This window comes from Pyxicephalus adspersus, chromosome 7, assembly GCF_032062135.1.
Source record: "Pyxicephalus adspersus chromosome 7, UCB_Pads_2.0, whole genome shotgun sequence".
Lineage (NCBI taxonomy): Eukaryota > Metazoa > Chordata > Amphibia > Anura > Pyxicephalidae > Pyxicephalus > Pyxicephalus adspersus.
In genome coordinates, this window is record NC_092864.1 from 20,706,990 (window position 1) to 20,725,301 (window position 18,312).

The 18,312-nt window shown below is 38.2% G+C and overlaps 1 protein-coding gene across 1 annotated transcript; it reads right to left on the reverse strand.

The window, feature by feature from the left end:
• Positions 1–9,798: 9,798 nt before the first annotated feature.
• GRIFIN (galectin-related inter-fiber protein) lies at positions 9,799–17,752 on the reverse strand. Its single transcript, XM_072417778.1, has 4 exons — positions 17,624–17,752; positions 12,816–12,895; positions 11,225–11,387; positions 9,799–10,322 (listed from the first exon to the last, which is right to left on the reverse strand). Exons 1-4 carry the CDS (start codon positions 17,684–17,686, stop codon positions 10,155–10,157), a joined length of 474 nt encoding a protein of 157 aa, XP_072273879.1. The 5' UTR covers positions 17,687–17,752; the 3' UTR covers positions 9,799–10,154.
• Positions 17,753–18,312: the final 560 nt, after the last annotated feature.

The following is an 18,312-nucleotide window of genomic DNA, read 5'->3' on the forward strand; positions in this document are numbered from 1 at the left end:
CAGGTAAACCAACAGTGGCCAAGCACCAATCACAGCTCAATCCTCGATATTGATATAATAAAGGAAATAGTATTTTTTACTATAATTTTATAGCAGAGCATTTCCTCTAATTAGGTGCTATGACTGCACATAACATCTGATGAATCAGCACCTCCACGGTCATATATGCTGGATGTAAATTAAGCTTGTTTATTTTATGGACACTTCATTCTACAATTGATTCAATGTCTTCACCGAGAGGTCAAAGCAAAGTAATCTTCCTTTAAGGTTTATTACTGGTCTATGAAGACAAGTAGTGGAGTGCATATTAGTTAACTGTTTTACCAGCTGCAATGCTAAGCAGAAGAATGGTGAATCTGCTATTCAGGTTGTATAAATAAATTTGCAGCTAGGATGAAGATATTCTCGAACAAATTGTTAGCATTGGAGTAAGCATTAGGGTCAGTGTGGGAGTTAAAGTTAGTGCTAGGGTTAAAAAAAGGGTAAAGGTTTCTGTTCTTCATTTTCTTACATAAATGAGATAGTGACAATTTAAGGATTTAAGAATTTAGGAACGTGTCTCAATTATTCCAATGTAGTTCACTGGAATGGCAAATTTTTGATGAAATGGTCCAATCTTTTGTAAAAATTTTAGCAGCTAAGAATTTAGAATGATGATGAAAATGAAATGGATCTGAGGATGGAAACCGAGGCCAAACAAAAATGATAATGAATGAGTCTGTTCACTAAAACTGGTGAGTGAGGGTACCTTTGTGGATACAAGCACCACCTCCTTCTATGTTCTCCTCTTTAGTATTTCTTAGCCCATTACTTTGCATTTTTATTCGCTCCATACTTCATATTGTACCCCCCCCCCCCCCCCATTCCAATAGTTCATAATGGCTCCTTATCTCCCTGGCTCAGTGCTATTCTTATCTACCTTGGCAGTGTGTGTATTGTCTTCCAGAATATCACTTCCTCCTATCTATGAATTTTACTTGCAAATACCACTGTCTGCACAACTCTGCAGTGTATCTGGAAATATCTGTCTCTTTCCTGGATGAGTTTTTCCAGTTTTGTTCGGTAAAAATATTACCTACTTCCAACATGGTCATTCATGGTGTTGCCTGGTGTTTTGGGATGGGAAGGCAACTAATGGGTAGTACCAAATTATAAATGATAGATTATATGAAAATACCTAAATAAATGCATTACCAGTTTGATAGAAAGTGTTTATATACTTCTTTGCTGGCAACATCAGACTTTGCATGGTTGGCCTAATGAGTAATGGTATTCACCTCAATGTTGCATATTGCTTAAACAAATCTCTGCTTAAAAGTAGAAAAATATACTTGTCTCACATCAAGCTTCTGCTTGTGGTACCTAGGTGACCTCTTGCTCCTCCTCACAGCATCCTGGGAAAATCCAGATCAAGTGATCAATCTTGCTGGTATATAACATAGCTTCCTAATAAATGGTTCTTCCATTTGAGTCTTCATAGCTGGTCTTAATAACTATTAATCTCCAAATAACGACATACGGTTGATTCCCATAGACAAGCTATTTATAACCCTGGGGAAACCCAAGATTCCTTCAGGAGCCAATGACACTTTGTAGAGCAATCTGCATTACTCTAGCAATATTTTTAGGTGTCTATAAAGTTGGTATTCTAGCCACGACTGTATGGTGAGCAATTTTCTATTGGCCACCAATTCAAAAGACTTTTTCCCATTGACTCCGAAAAACTGGTTTTGAAAGGTGTTACCCGAGACCTGAAAATTTCAAGGATTCGTCAAGGGTAAAATGATTAGGTCTTTGGACACCCTATAGTTTGCTTTGTAAAAGGTTTGTATGAATATTTGGTGAATGTTCAGTGAAGTTGGGCAAATATTCTTTGATATTGTTGGAGTGTTCTTTAAAGTTGAACTAATGTCCTTTAAAGTCCAACATGTCCAATGTTTCAGGTAAACACCATTGATGTCCACATAAGACAAACTCATTTAGAGGATTAAATATTCTTGGTTGTTTTCCAATATGATGTTTTTAGGCTTTTTTGTTTTCTGTTGAGTGAATGTTTTAAATGTACTTTCTTCTTTGTGATTGAATACTTTAGAACATGTTTTGCTTTGAATTATAAGATTCCTTTTAAAATACTCTAAAGAAGTTCAACTTAAACCTCAGGCTCACCCAACTCAAGGTACAGTTGCCCATCTTCAAGAACAATCTCACCTTTTACGAACATTTGCCCATCTCATATATCCAAATAATGCAAATATTTAATTCTGCAATGTTGGCCCAACACCAATATTCATTTACACAACTCAAATGTTGTTGTTATTTATTCAAGTTTATAATATTGCTCATTGGGGGGAAAGACTGTAAAAGTTCAATGGCAGGCAGTTATCATTTGGCTGGCCAGGACTATAAACACACATAGAAATCATTTTCTGTGTGCAATAAAGCTTGGTGTGCACTAATTAAATGTTCAAATCTGTCAAAAACTTGCTTGATAGAGATCCCTCAGAGTCTGTTGAATTGTTTTCTTCTGAGATTCTTTATGTAACAGATATAAATTTATTATTCAGAATACAGACAGTTGCTCATTTAGGTCGCCCCCGCTAGTAATCTGACTGGCACTAGCAAAGCTTAATTATGTCTATTTTATCCAAACAAAGCATTTATGAACCAGATGGCTCTATATAAGCGAATATTTAGTCAAACTCAAAAAAAAGCAGAAATACTTAACATTTCCACATACAAACCTAAGTTTATACAAAGAAGCATTAGGCTTTGGTTTTTGAAGGGTTGAGTAAGCATTTGTTGAATGTTCTCAAAAGCTGGTAAAACATTCTTTGAAACTGGGTGAAAGTTCTTTAAAGTTGGGTGAAAGTTTTTTTAAAGTTGCGGGAAAATTCATTGAAGTTGAGGGAACATTCTTTGAAGTCCATGATATGTGATGTTTAAATGGAATGCCACTGAAGTCAATGGGAGACAAATTTTCTGCCAAAAGGATTAAAAGTTCTTAGGTTGTTTTTACCTCTGTGTGGCCCCTATGGGTCTGTGTTTCCAACTATGGGGCATATATAGCAATGCACATATTCAACAAACTCATCTGGAGGCAGCCCCTTCCTTTTAAAGGTACAGCCACATGCTGAAAGTCCAGATATCGCATGGAAGCCCTTGCATGGCAGCCCCAGAACTCCAATGCATGTCTGGACCCAAAATGGCATTCAGTCAGGTTTGTTTAAAACTAGTAAAAAGAAAAGGAACATTGACTATGCATTGTATAATCTAGACAACCACACCAGAAAGCATATGGGGTTCCAACCAATATTTTTCTCCATTGCAAGCTCCAATTCTTACATTCACATCACTGTGCAAAGACAATCTTGATTTTCTGACAATGCTGCTCCTTACCCTAACAGAATAAATTCTGATTTGTATTGAATTGCAACAGGCCAGTACAAATAAAAAGTGATGAGAATCTAAAAATAGACCAGTTTTTAAATGTTAGGAAAACGTTAAATTGATTGATAATCCCAAGTGACAAACATTTCAAAAACAGATCAATTTCCTTTGTCTAGTTATATATAATAATATTTTATTGAATATAGAACATAGCCATATGCTCCAATAAATCATATATGCAGTGGCATTCTTTAGTTCTTGAATACATAATTCCTCAGGTTACATACAAATTGATCATGAATCTGACATAATCTCATGAATGCTGTGAGTTATATGGGAATCCATCTGCACAGTTTATCAGAAATAAACACAGTATAATAAAAAAGTTCCAAACGCTTTTATAGCTTGCATTTCATTTTGAATCTGTCATTTCTTTCTGTCACTCATCTGTCTGCTTATCTAAAATGTGGGGAATGTGCAAAAGGACAAAGCAGATGGTTCACTTATTTACATGGAAAATGGCATGTGCTTTACTGCCACCAGCTGGACAAAAGTCAACACTGCAGGAACATATGCCATAAAAAAATGTAATATTAAAGTTGCACCAAAAGCTAATCTAGTCAATTTGACAATCTAGTGCAGCTTTTACCAACCTTTTTACCCCTGAGGCATCCCTGAAATTATGTTTAGGTCTTGGGGAACCACTGCTTAAACCATTTTATTGGGCATCCATGAAAAAAACTCCTACACTGGTGATCAATGAAAATAATGCTCTGTTGTATACTGTTGTTTTTGAATTTGACATTTTTAGACAACCTAAAGATTAATGTCATGCAGCTGGCCCTTCCGCATGGCTTTGGCCCCAGAACTATGAAGGCATAATCAAATATAAGGTCAATCAGCCACTGTTTGGGGAACCCCAAGCAACCTCTGGAGCAGCCATTCTCAACCAGGGTTCTGTGGAACTCCAAGGTGCCTCCAGAAGTTGCTAGTAGTAGCTAAAATTCTGGCTGATTCATTTCTCATATGATAAAGTCTGATGTCTACTACTTGGAAGCGCTAACTGCATGAATTTACTGATGTTTTTGGTGTCCATTCTTATTTTTTCCAGGCACCACTTTAGGAGCATTCTTTCCACTTGCTACCACTTTAACCATTTTCTTCCCACTGACCTTTAAAATGAGTTTTAGTAGAGGTTCCCTGGGACCTGATCTTATTTAATGGGGTTTTCCCGGAGTGAAAAGGTTCAGAAACTGCTTTAAAGGAACCCTCTGGTTCCACAACACCCTAGTTTAGAATAGCTAATCTAGCGTGTTTCAGCAGATAAAAATGACATTTATCCATAATCTTTATTACCACCAGCAAAATTTAAAACCAGGCTGATATTAGAAAACCATCACTATGCTTGCTGAAAAAAAAGAAATCCACTGAAGGGGAAATAATTGTGTGTTTCATTCAATACAGGGACTACGGAAGGGTGATGGAGATTTTAGGGCAATATGAAGAGCCCAGAGCTCAAACTTTATGGAAGAGGAACCTCTGTGACGTGAAGAACATATGAAGAAGTGAAGGCAAACACACATGGGTTATTGTAAAAAATGCAGTAATACATTTTAGTGAGTATTCAGTGATTGTACCCTTTTCTAATAGTATAATATAAACCTAATGATGTCATAGTTAGGTAGAATGTCAATGTAAGAAAGGATTGGACAGATTTACAAACTGATATTACAAGGGATGTACAAGCTGGTACTGACCTTAAAATTGCTTTTGTTTTTTAAAGAACCTTTTACAAAAATAAAACTTCCATTGGGACTGAGCACAACATATTTGACTTTCCCACAAGCAGCAATACAAGTCACTGCAAAAGATATATGAGAGCTGTCATTGCTGACCTCCTTCTAAAAATACAAGATGCTGACTGTCTCTGAGGCCATGCTTACCGAGTCCCAAATAATAAACATGCAGATGAGAAAGTCAGAATGAAGTCAGAACGAAGTCAAAACTCCTGCTCTGCATATCTGTTCTTAAAAAATGCATCGGAAATTTATAAAGCGATGAACTGGTAGGACAGCCAGGCAGCTAGTATTTAGCTTAGCTTAGCTGTCTCCATCTTCTCTTAGTATATGTTTACTAAATACAAATGAAAAGGTAGAATGTAGTTTTAAGTGGTTTTATTAATTTCTTATTATTATGATCAATAATAATGTTTGAAATTGTATATTTAATTTTTTTTACCTAAGAAATATGTTATAAAAAAGTGTATTTTCTTATATAACCAGCAGGTGGTGCTCTCAGCTCAGTTTTTTTTTCTGCATATTCTCCTGTTGGCAAAAGGATGGGGGTTTATAAAGTCCAATAGCTTCGGATGAAAGTTACATATAAAAAGAAATGGGTTAGAGAAAAAAATTCTTCCACTAACCTTACCTACTGTGAGCTCAGAAGTTTTAGAGAGAGAAAACAGCCAGTCACCTATGAGCATATAAATGTATGTAAGCCCCCTTTGAGTGCATATAGGCACAAAGAAATACTTTGAATGGCCAAGGGATGTTGGTATATTAGTTCTCCAACTGATAACCGCTCAATGTAAACATCCAACAATGAACAACTGTAGTGAACAATGCTGCCAGAGTGCTTACACTGCCACTGGTCTTTTGTAAGTGCAATATTTTAGTTATATTTTAGTTTTAATGTTCAGTATGTACAACAAATAGTTTTTTGGGGGTCTACTATAAAAGATTGACATTGTCTACATTTGTTATAAATATAAATATATATATATATATATATATATATATATGATTTGAGCTTTGTGACATGGCATGTTATCTTGTAACATCCTTCTCGCTGGTATTCCACTAACCCGACTCTCTCCTCTACAATCTATTATGAATGCTGCAGCCAGACTCATCCATCCTTCCCTCCGCTCCTCTTCCGCTGCATCTTTTTGTAGTTCTCTCCATTGGCTTCCTTTTCACCTTAGAATCAAATTTAAGCTCCTGTGCTTTTCCTTCAAATCCCTCCACAGTTATTGTCCCACTTACATTTCTGACATGGTTAAAAAATACTCCCCCTGCCGCTCTATCCGCTCCTCCAATGACCTACTAATGACTTCCTCACTCATAACCTCATCACACGCACAGATACAAGACTTCTCTAGAGCTGCTCCAACTCTCTGGAATGGTCTTCCTCATCCTATTTGGCTTGCTCCTACTTTCTGCACATTTAAAAGAGCGCTCAAAACCCATTATTTTAAACTTGCCTACCCGTCTTCTTCTGTCAATTGAAACCATCACTACTTCCCACACTACATATCTCACATCCTTTGTGTGTGAAAATCCCTCACCTACTAGATTGTAAGCTCTTCGGGGCAGGGTCCTCTCCTCCTGTATTACTGTCTGTATTAGTCTGTCATTTGCAATCCCTATTTATTGTACAGCGCTGCGTAATATGTTGGCGCTATATAAATCCTGTTTATTAATAATAATAATAATAATAATAATCTTGCTAGAAGCAGCCGTCAGAAGATGGGTACACCTTAATCGTAAATGGATGGACACGGTCAGCAACAATACTAAGGCTGCATACACACATTTGTCTTTCATATTCCTTTACAATGACATCCACGTATGATGGACTACGAACAATTGTAATGAAAGTGAAGGGGGAGAGCGTGAAGCGGGGTGCCGATCTGTCCTTCTACCCCCTCCCCCGTCCATGGAGCAGAATGGTGCTGTATGTACAGCACTCATTCAGGCATCGCTCAGTCCTTAGTCATTGGAAAGATCGTAAAAGATCCTTTCCAACGACAATTATTACATGGGTGTACCCAGCTAAAGAGTTGCAAGAAAGGCTCCTTCACATCATTATATCACCAGTCTACAAGGCAGGATAGATTTGTTCTTTTATGTTGTTCAAATCAACCAGTAACATTGTTCCAATCTCCTCTTGTATATTTTGGTAAGTCTGTATTATAGCCTCAGGTGCCTGGTCTTTGCTGATGGGAGTGGCACCGGGTTTGGTCTCCTGTCGTTGTAGCCCATTTTCTTCAAGGATTAATCTAAATGTAAGGAGTGGTTATTTATGTTACTGTTTACTTTCTAGCAGCTCAAAGCAGCCTGTCCATCCTCCACTGGCATCAACAAGACATGTTAACCTAGAGAATTCCCAGATTGTGGTGGGTGAAAATCCCAACAGATCAGCAGTTTGTAAAATACTCAGACCAACCTGCCTGGCACTAACAACTATGCCACATTCAAAGTCACCTAAACCACCTTTGTTCCCCATTGTGATTTCCAATTTGAAGTTCAACAAGTCATCCCGAAAATTTCCACATGCCTAAATACATTGTTGCTGTCATGGAATTGGCTGCCTATAGATATTTGCATTAACAAGCAGTTGAGTGGCTGTACTTAATAACATGATCAATGAGTGAAAACATCCGTTATCCAAATCCACATCAATATCCTTTATACTAAAGAACAAATATAAATGTCTATATAATTGCTTGGAATTAAAAAAACACATGGGAATGCTTTGTATGCAGAGGAGACAAAGGTACGTGAACTCTTTTTGCTTCTTTAATATTAACAAAACTTTCTTCACATATTTCCAGAGATTGGTAAGCATGACCTCCTCCCCTTTACACGCCAATTAGTACCTATGAATATTGAGATGAGGATGGCTAGAGTACGCGATAAAAAAAAAAATACAAAAAATCCCCAAGTAAAAAAAGATGAATTTTCCTAGTTTCTTTTCATTAAACAAAAGCACACATTTTCTATGATAAAGTGCCATTGTGTTACTCCTGCCTGAATTTCCTTAAGCTTAATTTCATCCAAATGAATATAAGAGCTCATAGATGTCTTTAAAGTGGTTCCTCCTCCCTGGCTATAATGATGGAACCCCTGTAAAGTATATCAAATCCTCAATCCAAAGTGATCACATAGGAGGAACATTGAGGTTTATTCATAGAGTTGAACCTCCTTTCTCAAATGCAGAATAATGAAAGTAATGGAAATGTTACAAGACATCCATCAAGAAAAACGCAGAAGAAAAGGAGACGGCAAAGGAGAATGTCTAAATCATGCAATATTCTTTGTTGCTAGCTCTTTATGAATTTGGTTTCTTCTTAAGCTGAATGGATTTTTATGGTTTCAGAATGATATAGATCAGTCTTTTTTGTATAATTCACGTCTTAAACCTCTTCACTCGGTGATCAGAGATACAAATTTGCATTCTTTGAATAGAAGGAAGGGAAACAATGGTATGAGAAGGTTAATTTCTGACTTGGGCAGAAAATATCAGTTGTCTTTTTTGAATGACAGAGAATGGTCATAGTTCTCAAAAGGTCCAAAAGTAGACTGATGTAACCACTGTGCATACCATATATATTCATTGAAAAAATATTTCACACTGACTCTGGACATGAAAGCTCAGAACATGGGTAGGTAGGTTGGTTTTTGGTGCAAGGCATATTGACCTAAAAGAGGTGTGTATTCAGACAAGGGGCTGAAGTGAACCTGTTCTGTGCTAATGGTAAGACAGGGTAGCAGGATAGGAATATCTACCTTTCCCTGCAAATGCTTTGTGTAGGTTCCCAACTGAGCAAGTTGGGATTTACACAGGGCAAAGGACCCTTTTACCTCCCCCACCTGATAGCCACCAAGCCTGCAAACTTGCCCCAGAGCTGCATTGTGGGGGTAAGAAGAATGAGCTGCATGGAAAGGAACAGTAGTACCCAAGTAGCCTGTTGATTTGCCCTGCAAAGGTTTCGTAGGGATTATTGTCAGAAGCAGAGAGCACAGTCACACAACTCATCTCTTGTGTCTTACATGATTCTGGTACCTGTATCCAGCCTCTCTCACTCTGCTCAGGTTCACACAACCCTTTATCTCTCCTATTAACTGAAACCTGAACAACCTCCTTTCCGTATAATCACTGAATTCCGGGCAAACCACAAACATGCTACATATAACTTAAATCAAGGCTGATCTAGTCTTCCAAACAGTTTTAACTAACATTTGTTATCCCTACCACTGCTGACAGCACAATAAATCTCAAACCACAAATCCTTTGTATTGTGTTTGTGCTTGTGCAGGCACATTGTTAGCTCAGGAGGAACAACCCCGTATTACCAAAACTCACTGAACTGATTTGTGATGCTATTGAGTGTATGTTAAGTTGAAGTATGTGAAATGAACACCATGACAGCAGAATAGTACATTTCAGCAAGGTCATGGAATTTCTTAGCTCACAGCACTGCCTTTCATACTCTGTATCAGTACAGAGACATTTTTGGACAAACAGCATTTGCATGGAGACCCCCGCTCAAGTAAACATCCACACAAGAAGCTGAGGCACATAGAGGTAAGAGAGAAGGGCAGGAGAAAACAGATTACAAGAAGTTGGTTTGATGATCAATGCTGTCCAACAGATGGCAGTTTTTATTATCAGTTGTTCATCAGATTGATCAAAAAAGTCACTCTTTGGCCAACCTAAAAGGAATTTTTATTACAAACAACATTGGGTTGCTGGCAGGGTTGTGCGCATTTAGGCATTTTTACATTATATAATTTAGAAGAAGGTGAACAGATTTACATATTACCTTACTAAGGCAGAACACAAAGCAATAATAAAGTACAAAATGCAGTATCTGTTACATCCAATAAAAATTTTGAGGCCAAATTCTGATTGGTCCCAGTTGGAGACTGGACTTTGTACACTGTGGCTTGCCTACTGAACAGGCCATTTAGGGTTGGTCACAATTACTCATACATTTCACGCTTAGAGATCTCCACAGAGGAAATGTTAACGTCATTCAGAATCTGAAGTTTGGTTATGCTAGAAAAGTGCTTCACTCGGTGATGATAGTGAATGATCTTGCGGTCATCTATGAACACCTGGAAATGTTCCTTGTCTGAGAAAATTTCAATCTGGAATGAATGAATAAAATATTATTGAGCTTGGCAGCAAATGATTGTAATAATACTGCATAATAATGAGATATAATAAACAAAAATATGGAGGGCGAGGGAAAGGAGGAAAGAAGATAAGAAAGAAATAAAAGGATACGGAGAATGGAATGAAGGTGAGGAAGGAACGAAAAGGGAGGGAGCAAGGAAGCAAAGAAAGGAAGGAAAAATGTAGGGAGGGAGTTAGGAAGGAAGGAAATAAGAAAGGAAAGAAAAGGAGACAAAGGCAGGAAGGAAAGAAGGAACAAAGAAATGCAAATGAAGAAATTGGAAAAGAAAGAAAATGGGGAAAAGGCAAAGGGAAAGAAAGAACGATGAAAAGAAAAAGGAGGGCTGGAGGAAGGAAGGAAAAATAGAAAAGAGAAAAAAGTGAGGAAGTGAACATGTAGGAAGAAGGGAATGATTAAACAAAGAATGGAAGAAACCAAAAAGGGATGGAGGAAAAAAGGAAGGAATAACACGAAGTAAGGAAGGAAGACAAAAGGAAAAAAGGTAGAAAGAAAGTAAAGTCATTCTACATGACTTTGAAGTTCACTTTGTATACTACTTTGTAAGCTATACATAGCAGTATAACATTATTTTCTAATTATACCGACCCTAAATGACACCTTATAATGCTAGTAAACACTTATTTTTACAATCACTAGAATTAGAATATGCCAGTCTAATAATTTTAAACTGAGGGCATTGTAAGCCAATTAAAAACTAAAGGGGATGAGCTATTAGCATTCTGCCATTACCAGAAACATAAAAACTGGATCAGCATTCTGTATAGAAGGTTTATAACAAGCTCCACTGCTAATATATGGAGAATCCTCGTAACAGTTCACCGGCTGTCATTGTGACTCATGACCACATCATACCTGGAAAGGCTCATTAGCTTCCAAAGGGAAAGTGCCAGTCCTCTCCTCCTGTCCCCAGTGACTTGACAAAAATGAGTTGCAGACGATGGTGCCCTCAGAAAAACGAGCATTGAAATGGAAAGCAATCTGGTCTCCTGAATCGGTAAGGAAGTTGATTTCAAAGCTGTCAGATCATAAAAGGAATATGAAATGTAAATCTAGGTGTTTGGTGTTACATGTTACCTATTTTTTCAAAGTCTGTAAAGAACCTCATTAGTCCTTAGGACAGAGGTCTAGGATGGTTGATTTCTCTGAGTAATGTATCTCCACTGTCTTAAAGGGAATTTGTATCCATTTTTCTTTTGAGGCCTAAAACTCCAGGGTGCCACCTGCTTGGGGGAGCAGAAATGAATTGCCAGGGCAGTCAAGTATGATTCCAGGACATTTAAAATGTTAATAACTCTGGTTCCTAAACTCTAATTTCCTAAATAGAACATGGACACTGTCATGAAAGTAAAAACCTATAAAAGGTCATATCTGTAAAACACTAAACCTAGTAATATATTCAATTGTTTTTACTATTATTATTATTATTATTATTATTAATAAACAGGATTTATATAGCGCCAACATATTACGCAGCGCTGTACATTAAATATACAAAAGTTATTCTTTCACACAAAATTTTCATGTGAATTCTACAGGGAAACCAACATCTCTAGGGATCCTAAAGCGGAACTAAACTAAAAACAAATAAATTACAACACTTTCCTTTATTCCTGCAGATCCCTCGATGGCTCTGGTTCTTCTTGTGATCTGGTCCCTCGTTGTCCTGGGATTCCTCTTTGTCCGAGCTCTTCCTCTGGCGCCGGGTGCAACCATCTTCTGTCTTCTCTTGCAGTCTTCTTGCTACGTCACCAAATCTTGAACAGCACAGGTGTGAGATGGGATGACGTAGCCGCTGTGAAGGGGATGATAGCCACTGTGCATGCGTGATATCGGCATCTCTTTCCCCTATGCATGACATAGGTATCCCGGTAGGCTCTGCGCTCCCATTAAGTCTTGATAGCAGGGCAGTGCAGCACCCTTTTTTTTAAAACTTATTTTTATTCTATTTAGAAGGGATGGCTACCCTTCTATGTAAAGTAAAAAATGTTGAGTTTGGGTATGCTTTAACCTCCTGGGTCCCCTGCAGCACCTACTGGTGTCTTCCGTCCTTCACATCAATGCTGAAGGTTACTGGGAGGACTGTGTTCAGTATTTACAGTCTTCTTTTACAGGTAAGCCCTGTTGGTGGCTTTTGTTTTTCCAAGATAGCTTTTACTTTAATTATAGGATAGATATTTAAAAGGCAATTGTCAACTAATGTCGTTTATAATTAGCAAATGCTGTGCTTATGGGTATAATTAGATAAAGGGAAAGAAGAACAGGGGAATTTTCTGGTGGTTATCTGCTAATGCTCGGGAGGTGTTTAGGGACTTTGTGCTGCTGTACAACAATTACAGACTAATGTGGAATTTTGGTCTGAAATGGAAATCCCCATGAAACCTCTCAGATATTCTCCAATCTAAACACCATTATGGTCAGAATAATATTCAGTTAATTAACTTACTCATTTTCACTGGAGCTTGTCTCGCCCTTTACAATCACACTCCATCCAGGACAGAGACCCTGTGGACACGAAGCTTCAAACTGTGGTAAGAGCAATAAACAAAATATCATCAGAGATGTCTAAGCCATAGAAAGTTCCCAGTTCTTTTAATTATAAAGTTTCCTAAAGCTGACCTCTCCTATACTGAAATGGCTCACCCTGATTTTATTGCACAATACTATTGTTTCCTATTTTACATATATTTAAAATATATGTAAAGGACCAGTGGCCCTGCATTGTATGTAATGACACTGAGGGGGCCACAATGGGTGAAGTAGAAAGTAGAAAAGAAGAATGTTTCGGGACCAGTCATACAGTGCAAGGTAACATGGGGGAGTGAAAAGTAAGGTAAGTATTTCTAAATTCTCTACCCCTTCAAAAATCAGACATTAATCCCTAAACATTTGTTTTTGCTGGAGTTCAAGGAAACCTTCTCTAACAACAATGAGTCCAGGGCAAGGGCAAGGGGTATTACTGTACTATACCCCAGATCAAAAGAGCTTGACTTTTGCAATACTAGGACTTTCAGACAGCGGAAAAAGGGCCATTAATTGTACCTAGTATGGGGACCAAACATTTGTGATGGTGACCCTACACCAGCCAATGAGAAAGCTGTAATGATGTATACCTTGTTAACCAGCAATGCTGGGTAACAGTGTTTGGCAGGGGTAACAGATGTACTTCCTAAATAATGATGCTCAATGTGAAAGCTCACTTTGCTACCTTGTTGGGCCAGTCCTGGCTTATGACTGGATTTACAAAGGTACTTTATGCACGCAAAGTGGATTCATTTCCTTTTTTAACATTTCAAGTTATGATATTACAGGTAATAAAAGCCTAAATTTCTGCTGTATGCTTTATGAGATCATCATCAAACAACAGTTAATGTGGAACTAAACCTAAAAAACAAAAAGTTGCAAGCAGGCAGATTATTGCAGAAAGGACATGTTATGCTGCAACAAAAAACTTAACAGTCTGTTCAAAATCTTTTAGTGAATTTACACTGAGCTGCACATGTGCAACTTGGCATACATGGATGCTGGGAATAAATGCCATGCACATGTGAGGGAGTTACAGCATTCTGCTGACCTGGCCAATCAATATGAGAGAAGATCTTGAACCCAGAAAAACACAGAGTTTAATGCCACTTTTAATGCCACAAAAAGGAGTGTGCTTTTTGGGGGGATTGGTTGAAAAAGATCTTCATCCTAATGGGCCTGATTTATTAAAGCTGCCCAAGGCTGGAGAGGATACACATTCATCAGTGAGTGGGTGATCCAGCAAACCTGGAATGCATCTGGTCCAGGATTCAAAACATTTGCTAACAAATAGAAAATGACTTTTAGGAAATCCATTCCAGGTTTGCTGGATCACCCAGGTTAACTAACGAAAGTGTATCCTCTCCAGCTTTGGAGAGCTTTAATAAATCTGGCCAAATACATCAGTTTAGGAACTTCTTTTCACAGTAGGTGTGTTCTCTAAGGCAGCGGTCGCTAACGGGTAGTCCGCGAGAAAATTTTGGTGGTCCGCGGCTCTGGCCGGTGCCCCCCCCGAGCAGGATTAGGAGAAGGACACCGCTAGGGGGATGCACCAGCCAGAGGCACCGAGCACGTCCCCCGTACAAATCTCTGGCTCAGGGAAGTGGGCAAGCTGTGTCCCTGGACACAACCCACCCAATCTCCCATGGGAAGTGGCCGGGGTTATGCCATTATGACGTCACTATGGGGGAGGTTTCTCCCCCTTTGAGCGACACCTGGCTACCTGTGCATGCTGGTCAGGAGCCGGTAATTTTAGTGGTCTGCAGGACCAAAAAGGTTGGCGACTACTGCTCTAAGGGGTCTAATTATAAATGTATTCATCCAATATTTTACACATTTTCACATTGGGTTCAATTAGAAATTATATATCATGAGTAAAAGTTGTTTCACATTTCTATTTGAGTATAATGTGAAAATGTGTAAAGTTTGGGTAAATCTTGGTTGACAACATAAACATAAAAATAGACCCTTAAGAGTAAACAGTGGTAACAAAGAAAGAACATTGCACTTTCTGATTAGGCTTTGAGTTTTTTATATATAAAGTTACAATGACTTTAGCAGGAATAAAAATTATCCATTGTAATGGTCTGGAAATGAAGTTTCTGACAGTAAGGAGTAAAGTTTTTGTAATCAGTAATAGGAATGGAACACCTGTGAACTGTTGGATGCCTCCTCCACTTTTTCACTGACTCTAAAGCATTCATGTGTAGAAAATCCTCTGTCAGCTCTCAAGGTTTGGCTGTCTGCAGTCTAAGCCCTCGGTTTTCTGATAAAAGTCAACCCTGCAGATCTGAGGAATGTGCTATGCCAAATGCATTCTTGCAATCCTTATCTACACTTTTTATTCTTTGTGTTCTCAGTTCCAACCATCCAAAGTGCTTCATTTATTTCCAGCAATGTATGTGTTCTTTATTAGGAAGAGGTGATTATTATGTTCCTTGTGCCAGTGAACTGCTGCCGTGGGGGAGATGATACAGATAGTTTCTCTTCTGGCAGCCTCATTCCCTGGCAGGGAATGTTTAAGGGTGGCAGTGAGTGGTACTATTACCACTTACTGCTACCAGCTATCAAATATGCTGATGCTCTTTAAGAACCAACACTGTGTTGCCAGTGACTAAGTGGTTGGCAAGGTTGGCATGGAACTGCTCGACAGGTGTAAACTCACGCATTTTGTTCGGTTTTGTACAATTGTACAGAAAATCTGTGGAAGAATAGGTAACCACATCCAGGCAGTCATACTTCTAGGGAAAATGTTTTCTAACCCATTAAGCCACATAATTCTTTGTTAGCTGCCCTAGGGAATTATACTTTGATCAGACCCTATGCCAACCCTGCTTTATAACATCCACCCCGCCTTCTGCAGATGAGAGTGGCTGTTTAAATTAACGGTTTTCAGTTTGCTCATCATGGTAACCTAATGCAGGATTGATGGTACCAAGACCACCAATAAGTTCAAGTTTTAAAATCACTATACAAACACTATTAAAATCCATTAAATGCCATGGAAGCTGTAATTGTAACAGACAAAAGTCTTGTGGGAAAGCTTTAAAAAAAGCCAGGGTGCCAGTGTATTACTTTTAGGTACCTTTCAGCTTTAGTGGGAAATTTATATTGCTTCTAGAAGATAAATGGCCTGGACCATCTGAATGATAATCATAAGGTCTCAGGGAACCCCTGCTAAAGGCAATACGTTCATTCAGTGGGGAAAAGGTTTCTTAAATTGGTGGCCAGTGGAGAGAACCCTTACAGTGGTGGCTAGAATCACCTTTATAGACAACTAATGCCATGATTGGGGTTATGCAGTTGACTCTACGAAGTAGTGTTGATCTCAGAACTATGCATTATGGAATGAAAGGTCAATCAGCCATAGCTAGAGAATCCCTTGCAACTCTGGAGCAGTGTTTGTCAACTAGGGATCCTCCAGAGGTTGCTAAGGGTTCCTTGAACAATGAGAGGTTTGTGACTCGCAGGTCATGTAAGGGCACATCACTGATCTTTTTGGCTATCTGTAAGGGTGACATTCTTCCTACTAACCACCATACTGATGTACTTTTAGCTGTGGATATAGTAGTTATAGTAGGGATTCCCTGAAGACCTGAAAGTTATTTAAGTTGGTTCCCCCATTTTAAAATGGTCAAGAAACTGCTCTGGAGGAACCCTGGGGGTTCCACGGAACTGTGGTTGAAAATGGCTGGTCTAACTAAAAAGATTAGAGCACAAAAATGTAACATACAAAGTATTATATTGTGAGTAGCCAGTCCTTAGATGTGGTGGCTTCATTAGTGTGTTCTGTTTTCTGTTTTATCTGCTGTCTATGTCACAGTTTTAAACAATTTTAGGACAACTAGATGGGTGTCAGGTGTAACAGGGAACATGCAGCCCTATCCTGAACTTTACCAGCAATTCTTCTTTAATAAAACTCTAAGAACAGAGATTCAGACTCTTACAAATATTGTTTCTTGGCTTGTTCACTTTAAGAGAAATGAGCTTTTGTAAACAGCTCCAAAACAAAATGAATATAATTAAACCATGTTAAATACAAGAAGAATACGTTGTAATATAAATAATTGTATAATACCAAAAGTATTTAAATCTTAACTTCAGTAACAGCTTGACATAGCTCAGTTATGATGTTTGCATGAGAAATAGATTGTGTTTCTTACAAAAAAAATCAAATGCACTGAATAATTAATTTGTGTTTTATTAAAACTGTCACAAGCTTGATTGAAAATGAACAGCAGAAGAAATAAAGTGCTACATTTATGGTTTAATGTCAAGTGCATATAGAGAAGGTTGATTTATTCATTTTTTGCACATTAAATGAAAGTCCACAAGGCAGTCCATTACAAATCTGATTTATACAGATCATATATCATATTGAATAATAAATAGATTTAGAGGGGGAAGAGATTGGTATGATGTAGTTGTGTTCTAGGATGACAATGATGCTTTAGATACTGAAGTGAAATTGTCACCTTAGGACAGCAAGTGTGTTACTTACAGGTTTTCCAGGTAAAAATAAAAGAACAAAATCCTGAAAAAAAAGGAAACTATTGCAACCACCACATCCTAGAATTAGGCAGATTCTTTATATTACATTTTTGTTCTTGAGTATAAATACACTTAATTATATCCTTCCAGAAATGACTAATACTATCATTGCTTGGGTTTTTATAAGCAAACACAATTTAAATGTTACTATTGTTATTAATATAATGTAAGTGTACTTACCCTCAATGCCATCTTTCCTGCCACTGCAGACTCACAGAAGGTGCCCACACTGCAGGCTCTCATATACCGTCGGGTGAATAATACAGCCACATGCAAGAGATTAACTTGCAAACAATGGAGGATAGGCCATGATGAGCTGAGTGTTCGGTGATAGGGCCAACAATGGGTGATCTCAGTTGTATTTGTTGATGCTCAGGCATTACAACAGCCAGTAACTTTCCATGGGGGAAACTTTTCAAATAGGGCAGGGATTAGACAATGTCACATTGGCTAAAACTGCAAAGGTCAGCAATCAAAACCTTGCAGCCGAAAGACAGTTTGTTTAGTTAGCATCCAAGCTACTGAAACTGCCCTGATATTCCTACGCAGAGCTAATCTGCTGCCTTTTTAATAATGTAAAGGGAAGTTGATACCCTGGCCAAACTACAATTACAAATCAGATGGTACACTATCAAAAGCTGATTTCTGATTGGCTGTCACTGCACCCCACTGTTTCCTAATCTGTACTAATCTTTCTTTCCAATAAGATGTGATATTTTTTAAACTACGAATGGAATCTGTTCTGTTGTATTTCCAAAAGGCCCTCATATCTCCCATAGTGAGGTTCTCTGCAGCATTCTCCATGGGTCCAGGGCAGCTTGATGATCTTCCAAGGGGGGCATATGTGACCCTAAAGAGAATGGTGACTC